Source organism: Scomber scombrus, chromosome 24 (genome assembly GCF_963691925.1).
Source record: "Scomber scombrus chromosome 24, fScoSco1.1, whole genome shotgun sequence".
Classification (NCBI taxonomy): Eukaryota; Metazoa; Chordata; class Actinopteri; order Scombriformes; family Scombridae; genus Scomber; species Scomber scombrus.
In genome coordinates, this window is record NC_084993.1 from 5,026,120 (window position 1) to 5,038,848 (window position 12,729).

At 39.5% G+C, this 12,729-nt stretch overlaps 1 protein-coding gene across 2 annotated transcripts; it reads left to right on the top strand.

The window, feature by feature from the left end:
* The first annotated feature begins 1,303 nt into the window (after positions 1 to 1,303).
* arl13b (ADP-ribosylation factor-like 13b) lies at positions 1,304 to 9,255 on the top strand. 2 transcript variants are annotated; one of them, XM_062414795.1, is made up of 10 exons: positions 1,304 to 1,854; positions 4,158 to 4,228; positions 4,403 to 4,652; positions 5,216 to 5,321; positions 5,570 to 5,772; positions 6,202 to 6,316; positions 6,416 to 6,575; positions 7,175 to 7,297; positions 7,489 to 7,557; positions 8,281 to 9,255. In XM_062414795.1, the coding sequence occupies exons 1-10, from the start codon at positions 1,796 to 1,798 to the stop codon at positions 8,355 to 8,357; spliced, it is 1,233 nt and encodes a 410-aa protein (XP_062270779.1). In that variant the 5' UTR covers positions 1,304 to 1,795; the 3' UTR covers positions 8,358 to 9,255. The 2 variants fall into 2 exon arrangements, with proteins under 2 accessions (XP_062270779.1, XP_062270780.1); XM_062414796.1 differs by having other exon boundaries at positions 8,421 to 9,255.
* The last annotated feature ends 3,474 nt before the right edge of the window (positions 9,256 to 12,729 follow it).

Below are 12,729 nucleotides of genomic sequence, written 5' to 3' on the forward strand. Positions count from 1 at the left end.
CAAATGATATAGTATTATAAATGTGTGCATGTTCAGTATTCTCTCTCATTTCAAGACATTTACAGAAATACTTGCTGCTATGGGACTATTCAATGAATAAAAAACAACTTTTCAGTGTTCACTTTGAGTTCTTGTTCACACAATTTGTACAATTTTAGTTTTTTTGGTGCTTTTCCAACTGCTGTATATGATTCTTCTGCTGCTTTTACGACCAGATTTAGTCCAGAACATTTGTGTTTGTTAGTTTTTATGGTGGTGGAAAAAAAGTTTTATTCAGTCACACTGATGTAGGATTATTTAATGAGTTTGCATGGTAAATTTTAGCATGTGTTTGAAATGTTTTCATTTATGTATTTCATTGTGTTTTATGTATCTAATATTTAAGTGTGTGTGTGTGTGTGTGTGTGTGTGTGTGTGTGTGTGTGTGTGTGTGTGTGTGTGTGTGTGTGTGTGTGAGTGTGTGTGTGCGCGCGTGCGTGTGTGTGTGTGTGTGTGTGTCCTACTGATGGCATGATGGCATTCATAACAAAATGCCACATCATTTTTTAAAAAGAGATTAAACAGTGTATTTTTCACAAAAAAAATGCTTCCACAATCATTATCACTAAATGATAGGTTGTCTTAAAACAGTAAGCAGGTTCTTAAATGAATATTAATATAGGTCTATCTTGTTGTAATCATTCATATTGACCAACCTCTTGTGCAAAAAATGAATTGAATGGTTTATTTGACCTAATATAAAGCTTCCAAATTAGTCAAATCAAGTAGATATCTTTCAATGTTACAGTATTTTTTTTTCACAATTGTGATTAAAAATGAAACTTCTGAAGACATGTTACTGGGCGAAAGTAGTTAAAATGTATGTAATATTTGCCTTATTGTAGTTTATTGTTTGTTGGACACAAATAGGGAATTTGATGCTAAAAAGACTGTTAATGTGGCACATATCCAATTGACTAACTCAGACTGATGAAGTCTCATATAAGCTTCAGATCAACTTTGAAATAACTGTGTGGACAAACTGTGGATTTTCACACCCATCACTTCCACTGAAAGCACATTTGGAGGATATCTTTTAACAGCCAGTATGAACAAGAGGAATTATTACAGCAAGGACAACCTCTTTCTATGTCCATATGAGCACCTGACTTATGTTTGAATACTTAAAGCATTGTGGGGTACAGGTATATAGTCTATTATAGTCCACAGGGGGCGCTCTTTCCCAGCAGTGGTCAATCTGGACCAAAACGACGCAGATTTGTTGATTACGGGAGATGACGTCAGCACGCCCGCAGCCTAGCAGCAGAAAAGACGACGTAAACAAAGCGGGCAGAGCCATAAACCAGCTAAGTAGCTAAAGCTTCGTGAGCGATACCTGTTTATTTATTTATGACAACATATTATAGTTCACAGCTTTTTTTTTATAAATATTCCGGACAGTAACTTGACGTGTGGCCTGTTGTGTGCTGAAAACCAAACGAGTTAAGGGGTTGCCGTCACCGCTAGGCTAACTAGATAAGCTAACACATCAGATAACGGGACACGTATTGGGCTTTTTTTTTTTTGGAAAATTGATGTCAACTCAAATAACGTGTGTGCATATAACATTCAACAGGCGCTCCAATAGTTAGTTTTAAAAGCTGGCAATGCTGTCAGGTGTTTGTGTTGCCATGTAGCTGTAGTTAAGTTGGGGGAAATCGGCTAGTTGTCGCCACTAATCAGGGCTGGAAAGTGTTGAGACGCTTCTGGCTAGATGAACACTTGAGTGAAGTCATCTCTCCTCTCTCGGATTGCGATGTTTAGCCTGATGGCGAACTGCTGTAATTGGCTGAAACGCTGGCGAGAGCCTGCAAGGTAAGAAAAATCACAAATATGTCATTATATATTCCTCTGAAACTTTTAATAGCTCCTGTAATTGTGCCATTACTTTTGGAAAGTTGGGTAAAGTCATTGTAATCCATTCATGTTTTTACACAGAGAAATACAATTCAACCACTGACAGGAAAGTTCAGTAGGTAGATTTTTAAACCATCCATCATTTTTGTCAAATACCTTATGGAGATTAATAAGGTGATTTTACATGATTGAAGCAACAAATATGACATGACAGCTCATAGTTTAGCTGTCTTGAATCATCACAGCCACATAAATAAACAGAAAGCAGAAAACTCTCTGCATGTTTGCCTTTTAATGATGAAGATCCTTTTTTATTATAATGGGCGTGATTTATTTTTTAGAAATTAATATATTGGACTGTTTAACCCTTTTACAGATATTAACAGAGCTGAAACAACGAGTCAATTGACATAAAAATAATCAGCAACTATTGTGATAATAAGTTAATCATTAAAGAACATTTTCACACAAAAAAGCCAAACATTCCAGCCTCTTAAATTTGAGGATTTCCTGCTTTTTTCTTATTTATTTCATTGTAAAGTGAATATGTTTGTGTTTTGGACTGTTTTAAACAAAACTAGGGTCTACATCTCTGTAGACTCGGAAAGTGTTTTCACTATTGTCTGTAATTTTATAGATCAAACAATTGTTTAATAAAGGAAATAACCAGCACACTGATTTAATAAAGAAAATAATGATTAGATATTATTTCAGCCTCTTTTAAAGAAATCAGAAATCATACAGTGTTTCTTTGCTCTACTGTGCTCTTTATTGACATGTCCTCAGCTTTCCAGTGTTATCTTCAGTATTTTTTAGTTTTCCTGAAAGGCCTTACATGGCTGAAGAGAACAGAAAAACGTAACCGTGAATGCTTAACCCACGTGGTTCTTGTGAGGCATCTGATCCTTTGGATTTAGGCAGAAATCCTCACCTAATCCCACAGCCAAGTCTGTTCAGTGGGTCTTTTTAGTCTTGGCCCGTTTGCTGCGCTGGGTTTGTAACGCTGTGCTGCAGACAGAAGGTGATGGGTTAACGGACAGGGGAGCCAGCCAGTCAGTATCTCACCTTTTTTTTTGGAAAGTTTATATCAAGAGACTACCCTGATGAAAGCCCATTGGCTTGAGAGGACAGTTAGATGGATTGTGCGCGTGATGTCGTTTCGCCGCAAGTTTAAAAGTTAAGTATGGAGCCACGAGACAAAAGTGGGTCGTGCCCTGGATGCAGACTCAAGAGTGCATCTGGTTCTAGGTCATTGTGGTCTTCGATGTTTTTCATTGTGTATTCAGTGGATTTTTCTTTATTGTGTACTGTTGTGTTTTTTTGTGTGAATATTTATCTAAATGTCTAAATTGCAAGATGCTGTTATGACTAGAATATAAATATCATGTAAAGGGTTAAAAGGTGAAAAATGACATGTGTGGATCCAGTCTTAAAGTGGCTCCAAACTATTCAAAATTATAGTTAAACCTTCAATATCTTTATGTATTTTGGACAGAATAATCAAGGATGCATGAAATCAAATTGTGATCAAGTCTCAGGTTTTAGCATAAATGTAGCAAATGATGCCGCAAAACCCACAATAATTTGAATTAGTAGTATTTCTGGATCATTTTGAACAACTTTGTGGTGTTTGCTGTAACTCGCTGCTCAAATGTGTGCAAACAAATCTGCAGAGCTGGCTGTGTGTCCATTCCTGTGTGCCTGCACGGGACACACAAACAGGTTTTTTCTTTTTTAGAGATGATGACTATAGCTGAGAATGTTTTAATCATAATGGCTAATGTCAATATTAGATTTAATTCCTGTAAGCTGTATTTTAAATTATTTGCTTAATAGAAATGTATAAACAGTGATATCTTCTCAGGGAAATGAATATAGACAATCCATTTTTATATTTGGCTTCATGTTAATAGTAAAAATGATATTTGATCAGCACTAATGTTGCATTTTGAGCTACATCAATAGGGTAAATATAGTTAGGTAGTTGCAGTCAGCTGATAATCGCTTACTCACTCACTCACTCACTCATGCCTATCAAACTCTGATTACATTGGTCAATCAGATTTTTAATTGGCTTATGTGCCCCCAAATGCGTCACGAGAGATAATACCAGTGTGTTCCTCTAGTTCGGTCACGGTGCCATAAACCAACCGCTGTCTCTCCTTTTGTCCTTTGTTTACAGGCCTGGACCATATCGCTGAGCAGGGATGTCTGGGCACTGTGCTTCATCTGTATTCATTTTGTACTTTATTATCTTACAGGAAAGTGACTCTGGTGATGGTGGGACTGGATAACGCAGGGAAGACCGCCACAGTACGAGGAATCCAAGGAGGTTAGGACTGTTTGTTGCACTTTTTTCTGATTAGATTTTTTTTAATCTTTGTCCACTTTTAAAATGCTGAAACATAATAAATTGTGCAGCAAAAGTTGTGCTAAAGATTTTATTAACATCACGGCCTGCTTTCTCTGCTAAACTGATTCATGTTCGCTATTTTTTGTCCCTCAGATAATCCCCAGGACGTGGCCCCAACAGTCGGTTTTTCCAAGGTGGACCTGAAGCAGGGCAAGTTCGAGGTGACCATCTTCGACCTGGGCGGTGGGAAGAGAATCCGCGGCATCTGGAAGAACTACTACTCGGAGTCGCACGGCGTGGTGTTTGTGGTGGACTCCAGCGATGTGCAGCGGATCCAGGAGACGCGGGAGACAATGGCCGAGGTCCTTCAGCATCCGCGCATCGCTGGCAAACCAGTGCTAGTGTGAGCGATCATACTTTAATCTCCATTTACATACTGCGTCAAGAAGTTGTACAGTATGTTTAAACTGTGAGAGAAAAAAAGGCATTTGACCCTCAGAGATACAGCAGGGAAAGTATAAAAGATGAGGAGATAATAAAGAAATTGCCCAGTTTAAACATCGGAGTCCTTGGTCAAATTAGCTGCTGAATAATGCACACTGCAGGTTGATTCCTGGATGCATCGGCCCAATCAGTAATCAGGACACAAACCACAGGTTAGGGCACTAAGAGTTTTTAAAGTATTTCTCCAGGTATGCAGAGTGTAGTCAAATCAACACTCTACATTCAGAGCAGAGTCGCATTTCCATAAGATTTCCATCAGATATTTCAACCACTATAACTGCAAAGATTGAATATGATCACTGTATTTAAAGCTACTTAATTTTTTCTCTTCATAGTCTGAGTGAGTAGCTTGATCCAGGGAGCCAGTCCAGTCTAAGAAAAGGGATTGTACAGTTTTATTTATTTAGCTTAAATGACAACCGTTTTAACTCACATCTTTTTGTTTTCCCTCTCTGCTTTCAGGCTCGCCAACAAACAAGACCAGGAGGGAGCGCTGGCTGAAGCAGACATCATCGAGAACCTGTCGTTAGAGAAGCTTGTTAACGAGAACAAGTGTCTCTGTCAGATCGTAAGTGTCTCTGCACCTGTTGTGGACCGGCATTGAGTGACATTAAGGGCAACTGTAGTTTCACCCTTGTATAGAAAACAAAACAGCAAGGCTTATTTTTGAGAGCAATTGGCTCTTTTTCTTTATTGTAAGAGACGTGCAGAATGCGGAATTGAAGGATAACATTAGAGAAACAAAACTTCAACATCAAGTTAGTTTTTTTCCCTGACTTTTAAAGCTCCATCTCTTGATTTATATCCCTATTCCAGGAGCCGTGCTCTGCAGTGCTTGGCTACGGCAAGAAGGTCGACAAGTCCATCAAGAAGGGCCTGAACTGGCTCCTCAGCAACATTGCCAAAGACTACGAGGCCATTACTGAGCGCGTGCAGAAGGACACGGCCGAGCAGCAGGCTCAGGAGGAGCAGGACAAGAAGGAGAGGGCGGAGAGAGTGCGGCGGATACGAGAGGAGAGGTGAGGACGCGGGGGTGATGGCGCGTGACGGGGAGGAAACAACTTAACCTGACTGCAAAACTTTCTTAACTTCTGTCCTGATGGAAAACAACAGTATTTGAACTATTACGTCGAATACAGAAAAGGAAGATAAGGAGAGAAATGTTTTTTTTATAGTAAGATAAATTAGAAAGAAGATGGTCAGAGTGGAATGAAATAAGGGAGCAGAGGAAATGTCAAAGGTGTGCACCTTCAAAAATACATTTGTCCTCGCTTTCTTAGACTGCAGTAAAAATCAAATGTTGCTTTTATTACAAAAGTGCAAACTCCCACTGAATACCACAAAATACCAATTTTTTACAAATGCGCACTTGAATTAAATTCGCCCTTTGTCACCGAGGGAGAAGTGTATCATTATGCCGAAAGGTTAACATCTCGTTCTGTTCACAGAGAGAGGCAGGAGAGGGAAGAGGCAGAACGGGAGGGCAGGCAGATCCAGGAAGAGGAGCCCGACGACGACAACATGCCAAGCCCCTTCCAGCCAATCGGAAACGTCGTATCCGAGGTGTGTAACGACTGTAGAGATCATCTTTGAAACTTCTTTTAGTTTTTTTCTATTTAAGCCCCATTTTAATTTTAATTTTGGCCTTCATGTTGCACCCAGAACGAGGATAAAGAAAAGGAGAGAAAGAGGCAAAAAGAGCCGCAGGAGGGCCGGACCAACAGCTCGAAGGCTGATGCTGATCAAGAGGAAGAGGAGTACGAGGAGGACAACGACGAAGAGCCAGATGACACGAGACAAACGCCAGAGAATGCCAGCTCAGGTGAGTGTGTTCCTAAAATCACCCCAGGTAGCTACATTTTAGTTTAGTTTAGCTTAACCCTAACAGCTTAGAATAGCTTGGCAAATAGTTCAGTAGCTCTGTGTAAAATCAGCTTGGTAGTTTATTTTAAAATGATGTAAAAATTAAAGATAAAAAATGATGATCTGTATAGATGTGAGGGCAGCGGGTACCTTTTGAAGATCCTTTGCCGGCAACTTGTGGTTTCATCTTTGCACCACGGGAAGAAAGTCAGAGCCTCGCAAAGATATTGAATCTGGTTTCAACTTTGAAAGCAAATGATTAAACAAACGCCCAGAGACTGCAACGAATATTTGTTTGAGATATTTAAAATTTTTAAAGAGACAACTAGTCAAGTTAACTCCTTGATATTCACCCTGTGTTCTTTCACCAAGCTCTGAGAATATCTAATACAGATAATTACACATTAAGAGCATGATTGCATGATGAATTAAGGGATAAAAAAAATGGCAACAGTTGAAAGTTGCTCCAGTCCATTAATCGTGTGAACACGTTTGAACATGACTGAAGAGAGGCTTAATTTAGGGGAATGTACATCCAAAATGTATCCTCTCATGCAGGCACAACAGGCGAGCAAAGCAAGAAGAAAACGAGGAAGCTGCACCTGAAGAGGAAGCACCGGGTGGACCCGCTGAGGACAGAGGACGCACCAGCAGAGAGCCCCACCCCTCCTCCCCCTCCAGGTCAGTCTGTGTATCATCATGAGCTGTTTATGCTTTTAAGTTTTGACCCAACTTTGATTGATCCTGCTTAAATTGTTCCAAATTGTGGACACATGGATTCTGCTGCTGGTGTGAGGAGGCAGCCTGAGCATCACTTCAGGTTTCCCACATTTATTTTAACAAATCTCCTCCCTATGTTTTCTTTCTTGTAGTCGGATGGGCCACACCCAAAGCTTCTAGGCTGCCAAAACTCGAGCCACTCGGGGACTCGAAACATTCTGGTAAAACCGCGTCTGACGTCCTTTCGTGCTTCATCCCTCGCCATCCGTCTGCCGTCTCATTTCATGCATTACCTCCTTTTGTTATATCGCCAAATCATCCATTAACATTCTCACTAACACAGGCTTAAGTGCGGATTAACTCGTTCACTAACTGTCATGGCAGTGAGTCAGTGTTTCCTCTTCACAGTAGACGCTTAATTATTCAATCGGCTCTGGCACGCGCTGCCGTTCAAAATGTTTTAATTGGAAAGTTTATCATAAAAAAAATAGACATTTTTGTTTGTAAGAGTGAAGTCATGCAGACTTGTTGTTTCCCAGCAGCAGCAGGAACATTACATTTTGTCAGTGTGGTCGGCGTTGCAGCAGAGCAAACACTGAACTCTGTCTGCCTGGAGGTGTGTGTGTTGACTGTTAATTAGTATCACATCACTGTTTCTTTCCCTCTCCTTGCTCTTCACCAGGCATGTGTTTGAATGTGTGTGGATCCTTCATGGCTGCAGACGTTTTAATCAACTCAAAGGCTTGTCTGTGTGCTCATCCACATTTTTCTCTCATCTACCTCTGTGCAGCAGCATCTTCCACACCTCATGTCTTTCTCTTGTTGCTTTAAGTTTGAAATAAATTGACAGTGATTTTTATTTATTTATTTCAGGGCTCAGTGTAGTGAATGTAGTTTAACTAACGCAGTCAAACCTTTTTTTTCCCCCTCCTCCCCTTTCGCAGACTTTTTCAAGAAGCCGCTGCCGCCTGTCGCGAATAGGCCGCGGCCTAACGGCGACACTCACGACATCATTCTTTAACCTCGTTTACTGATTGAGGTCCTTCAATCACGGCTCTCCCCTTTTTTTGCTTTCTGTCTCAAGCGAGCGGTGTGTAGACAACCAAACACACACAAAGACACCGCAGCGGAGACGGGGGGTACGGCAGCCCGCAAGCGTGGCGAGCGTGACTGAGGAGCAACATGGGAAACGAAGTCCTTGCTCAGAGGCCGTAATACTGTACAGTTTCACAGACTGACACAGTTCAGTGTGAAACATGGAGCCTGCCTGAACAGTCTGTCAGGTTCTGTCTTCACTTGACAAAAAAAAAGCCCATTTAGTGCTGAACTGTTTCTGCTACTGTAGGCTGAAACTTTGTGTTTTTTTGTTGTTGTTGTTTTGTTAATATCAGTGTTAGTCAATTGTGTCCACCTGCTTTTAATTGACAAAGAATGTAAATATGTTCAGTATATAATAACCTCATATATGTGTATGTTTCTGTTTCTGAATAATGGATCTGTACACACACCGCCATTAAAATGACACCTGTATTTTCACATTTTCTTTTGCACCTTCAGTTTTGGAGTGTAAACAAAGGTGTAAAGCAGACAAATATGATTTATCAGGATATGGATGAAGAGGTAGAGGATTTAAGTGGCTTTTCACAGATGAGTGCTTTAAATTTGATCGTTTTTTTGTGTGTGTATGTGTTTTTTTTAAAAAGTGGAAAGCAGTTTTCCTTTTTTTTTTTTACAACAGCGGTGAGTCATTGCTTGAATTGTCCTCCAAGGTGAAACAGGTGAAGTGTGGGCGCACATGAAAAACACTACATCATGGTTGTTAATTGGTCAATTTTACTAATGCTATGTCTTGACATTTCACTTATATACTGTAAAGTTTTTATGGCCATGAAAAGAAAAAGAAAAAAAAGACTTTTTAAAGCTGTAATAGGGAACAATGTGTGTCCTTTATCACACAGCGTCATAAAGGATCTTTATTTATTGTTTTAAAATGTAAACATATGAGAATCTATTTGTCTTTATTTGTCTACAGGGCTACAGATTTTGTACACGTTCAGCTGTTTACACTGTGCATCTGTTTTTAAAGTGATATTTCTCTAGAGGCGAGAATCAGCCTCAGACTTGCTGCCTCTCAGGTGGCCCTGAGGTGTGCCAGCACTGTTGTTGTTCCAGCTTTCCTGGCTCGTCTTCTGCAACCATTCCCCACTTTGAAAATAGCTGAAATTACATCTCAAAAAGCACAAACACAAATCAGGAAGAAAAAAACCCAACTTGGAACCACTCCATTGCCCCAGTTAAGTTTTTTTTTTTTTTGGTGTGCGTTGGAAGAGTCCGCAGTGGGATGATGAGGGAGGAGACAGTATCACTACACCTGGAACAGCCCATATTGGGTCAGAGCACATGAGAATGATGTGTAGCAAAAGTCAAAAAGTGAAATATCACTTTAAAACTGAATTACAAATATATAGTACAACACTCACTCTCTTGTTAATGAGCTAGATGTTTAAGAAAAATATTTTTTCTACGCAGTTTGAATTTTATAACCGCACAATTAAAGATGTTTTAAATATATTCTTAACTGAATAGAATCTGTTTGTGTGTTCGTCTTTCTGTTCGCAACAGGTTGGAAATGTTTGATGCTCTTTGCTGTATTTTATTTTTGGCTCACCTGTGTGGGTTTGTCACTGCTTGAATCATTACTTCAGGTAATGATTCTTAAAGTTGCTGGATTGTAATCAGGTTTTATAATCTAACAACTACAGTTAAAGTCGCTGCATAGTTTGCTAAACTCATGCCCTCAAACAGCTGTTGTCCACTCGTAGTTTAGCAACCGTAATTATGCACAGCAGGCTGGTCAATCTTTAAAATATGCCATTATTTTATAAGAGGTGGCTGACAATTTGCACCTTTTTTCAGCTCTGCTGGGCACAGCAGGTACAATCAGCCTCAAATATGATGTAATTTAGTCCATTGAAACAATTAAGTTTTCACTCTGACCCCAAATAGCTTAATTTTACACAGTATTACAATTTTCTACACATTAATAATAATGGAATTACGGTCTTTATTAATGGTGTTAGGACTATAGTAATAATCTGACAATTTCCTCCAATGTACATTCTTGCCATTCGGGTTGCGTAATGCTCCCGCCACATCCCAGCGCCTTATGCATACTGTTTTAACTAGAGTGGAAAATTGTGAGGCATATCTGGATGATGTTTGCCTATTCCTCCACTTGATCCTAGCATCTTAACACCCTGTCAATCATATTTAATTGTCTCCCAGAGGCCTCCATCACCCTGAAACTTGCAAAATGCAAATTCGTGGGACAAGGCCATGTTCGTCCTGTAGCGCAAAAGTGCAGGGAATCACTGACTCCCTGGTTCCACAGTTCAAAAAAGCCCTGCGCCTTTTTCTAGGCATGTGTGGATTCTGTCGGAATTTCTCTGATGTGGTGGCTCCTCTCACTGCTGGATCATGCGCTGGTCACTCCTGCAGGATTTCAACCTGCAGATTTCCTACATAACAATGGGTTAAATAGATTAAGGTATTTGTAATGGATTATTTGGATGGCTGAAGGTAGTTTTCAAGTGGTTAAAGCTCCTGAAAATGTAACAAAAATGAAAACCACCCCTTAATTTATAGCCTAAAATGTCATCATTTTCTAATTAAGGATTTCCTTTCCCATAATACCACCAAAATAGACCAAATACCATGGAAACCACACTTGGATTTTCCCCTTAATTGGAAAATTAAAGCATTTATGTTTGAAAGTGTTTTGGGTTTGCCTTTTTTAAATGAATGGACAAATTATGGAATCTTTAGCTAACTGAAGGAGTAATTAATGATTTATTTAGGGACTGGTGATTTCATTGAGTAACAAATTGCTACTTGTTTTTTGTCCCCGGGTAATAAGTGCTATTTCCTAATTGCTTGTGCCTAAGAAGAAAGGAAAATGGCTATTATTCCATTCAAACTCTGCTTTTGTGACCAAGACAATGATATTTTCAAATTGACCTATTTCCAATGGGAAAATGGGAAAATTATTTTTCATGAAAAATAATGTGCCAAAATGTTCAAAAATGAATAAGCAGAATGATAGGAGACTAAATGTGGGGGCATACATAATCATACCAATTTTGATTCATATGTTGTATTTTCTTACTTTATGTGAATGAAAATGGCAATTTTGTCCTTTTTCCCCATTGAAAATAAGTCCATTTCAAAATGTCACCATTCAGGTCACAAAAGCAGAGATTGAAGGGAATAACAGCCATTTTATATTATTTTAAAGAAATAACACTTAATACTCTAATACTAAGTTTTATTATGGATCAAATCTTTTTTAGAGTAGTATTGGACACTGATAATATAAGAAAATATGTGCAGCCTGAGACAATAGAGCTGTACAAACTGAGCTGTCATCATTGTGACGGATTAATTCAATTGAGATCAAACTATCAAAAACATTCACTGTGAGATAATGTTTGAGTTTTGTGTGTGTGTGTGTGTGTGTGTGTGTGTGTGTGTGTGTGTGTGTGTGTGTGTGTGTGTGTGTGTGTGTGTGTGTGTGTGTGTGTGTGTGTGTGTGTGTGTGTGTGTGTGTGTGTGTCTGACAAATAACACTGAGATTTTTCATTCAACCCGTAAAAACACAGGTCACTTTATATATAGACCGACTGACTCACTGTTTCCAAGTGCAACAAACTGAATGAACTCATTACGGTTATAAAACAGGCAGCCTCGGTGTTTGTTCACACAGTGCAGTCGTGATCTGTCACTAATACAAATTAAACTGCCCGAGGCCGGAACATTTTTCACCGTGGAATTAGTCTGTATCATAAAACAAGCAAACCTTCATCTGAAAATGAGCTGTACGCAAAAAGTGAAGCCTGCACCGCACTGATGATGGATAACAGAAAATGGAAAAGTAGCAATTCTTTAAACGGGTGTAAGCAATTCAAATCCCCTTGTTGACAAAGTAATTACACATGTGCTGATGAGAGTGGGCTGGCTTCATCTTCTGTTCTTTATTTAGAGAGAGGAGAAGAGAAAAAAAGGCTTATGTCGCCAGAGATCTTTTCTTAAATATAAATATACATACAGCACAATTTGGGAGGAAAACAAGCTTCAGCATTGTGGTTTTTTGGCTGTTGCACATCCTCATTCAGACTCTGTCAAACATCTGTTAGCAGCGTCTACAGGCCCGCACCCAGAACATTGCAGTAATGTGCTGTCTCATTACTGCTCTCCCTGTTGTCGATACACAAGACAAGCTTCATTTAAGTGAGCGATGTCATGATGCGGGAGCTGAAACATCCTGTAATGATGCTGTGCCCCGCAAGACGAGGACAGCAGATGCACCGCTGCCCTTAAGCAGGTGCTTTCAACCA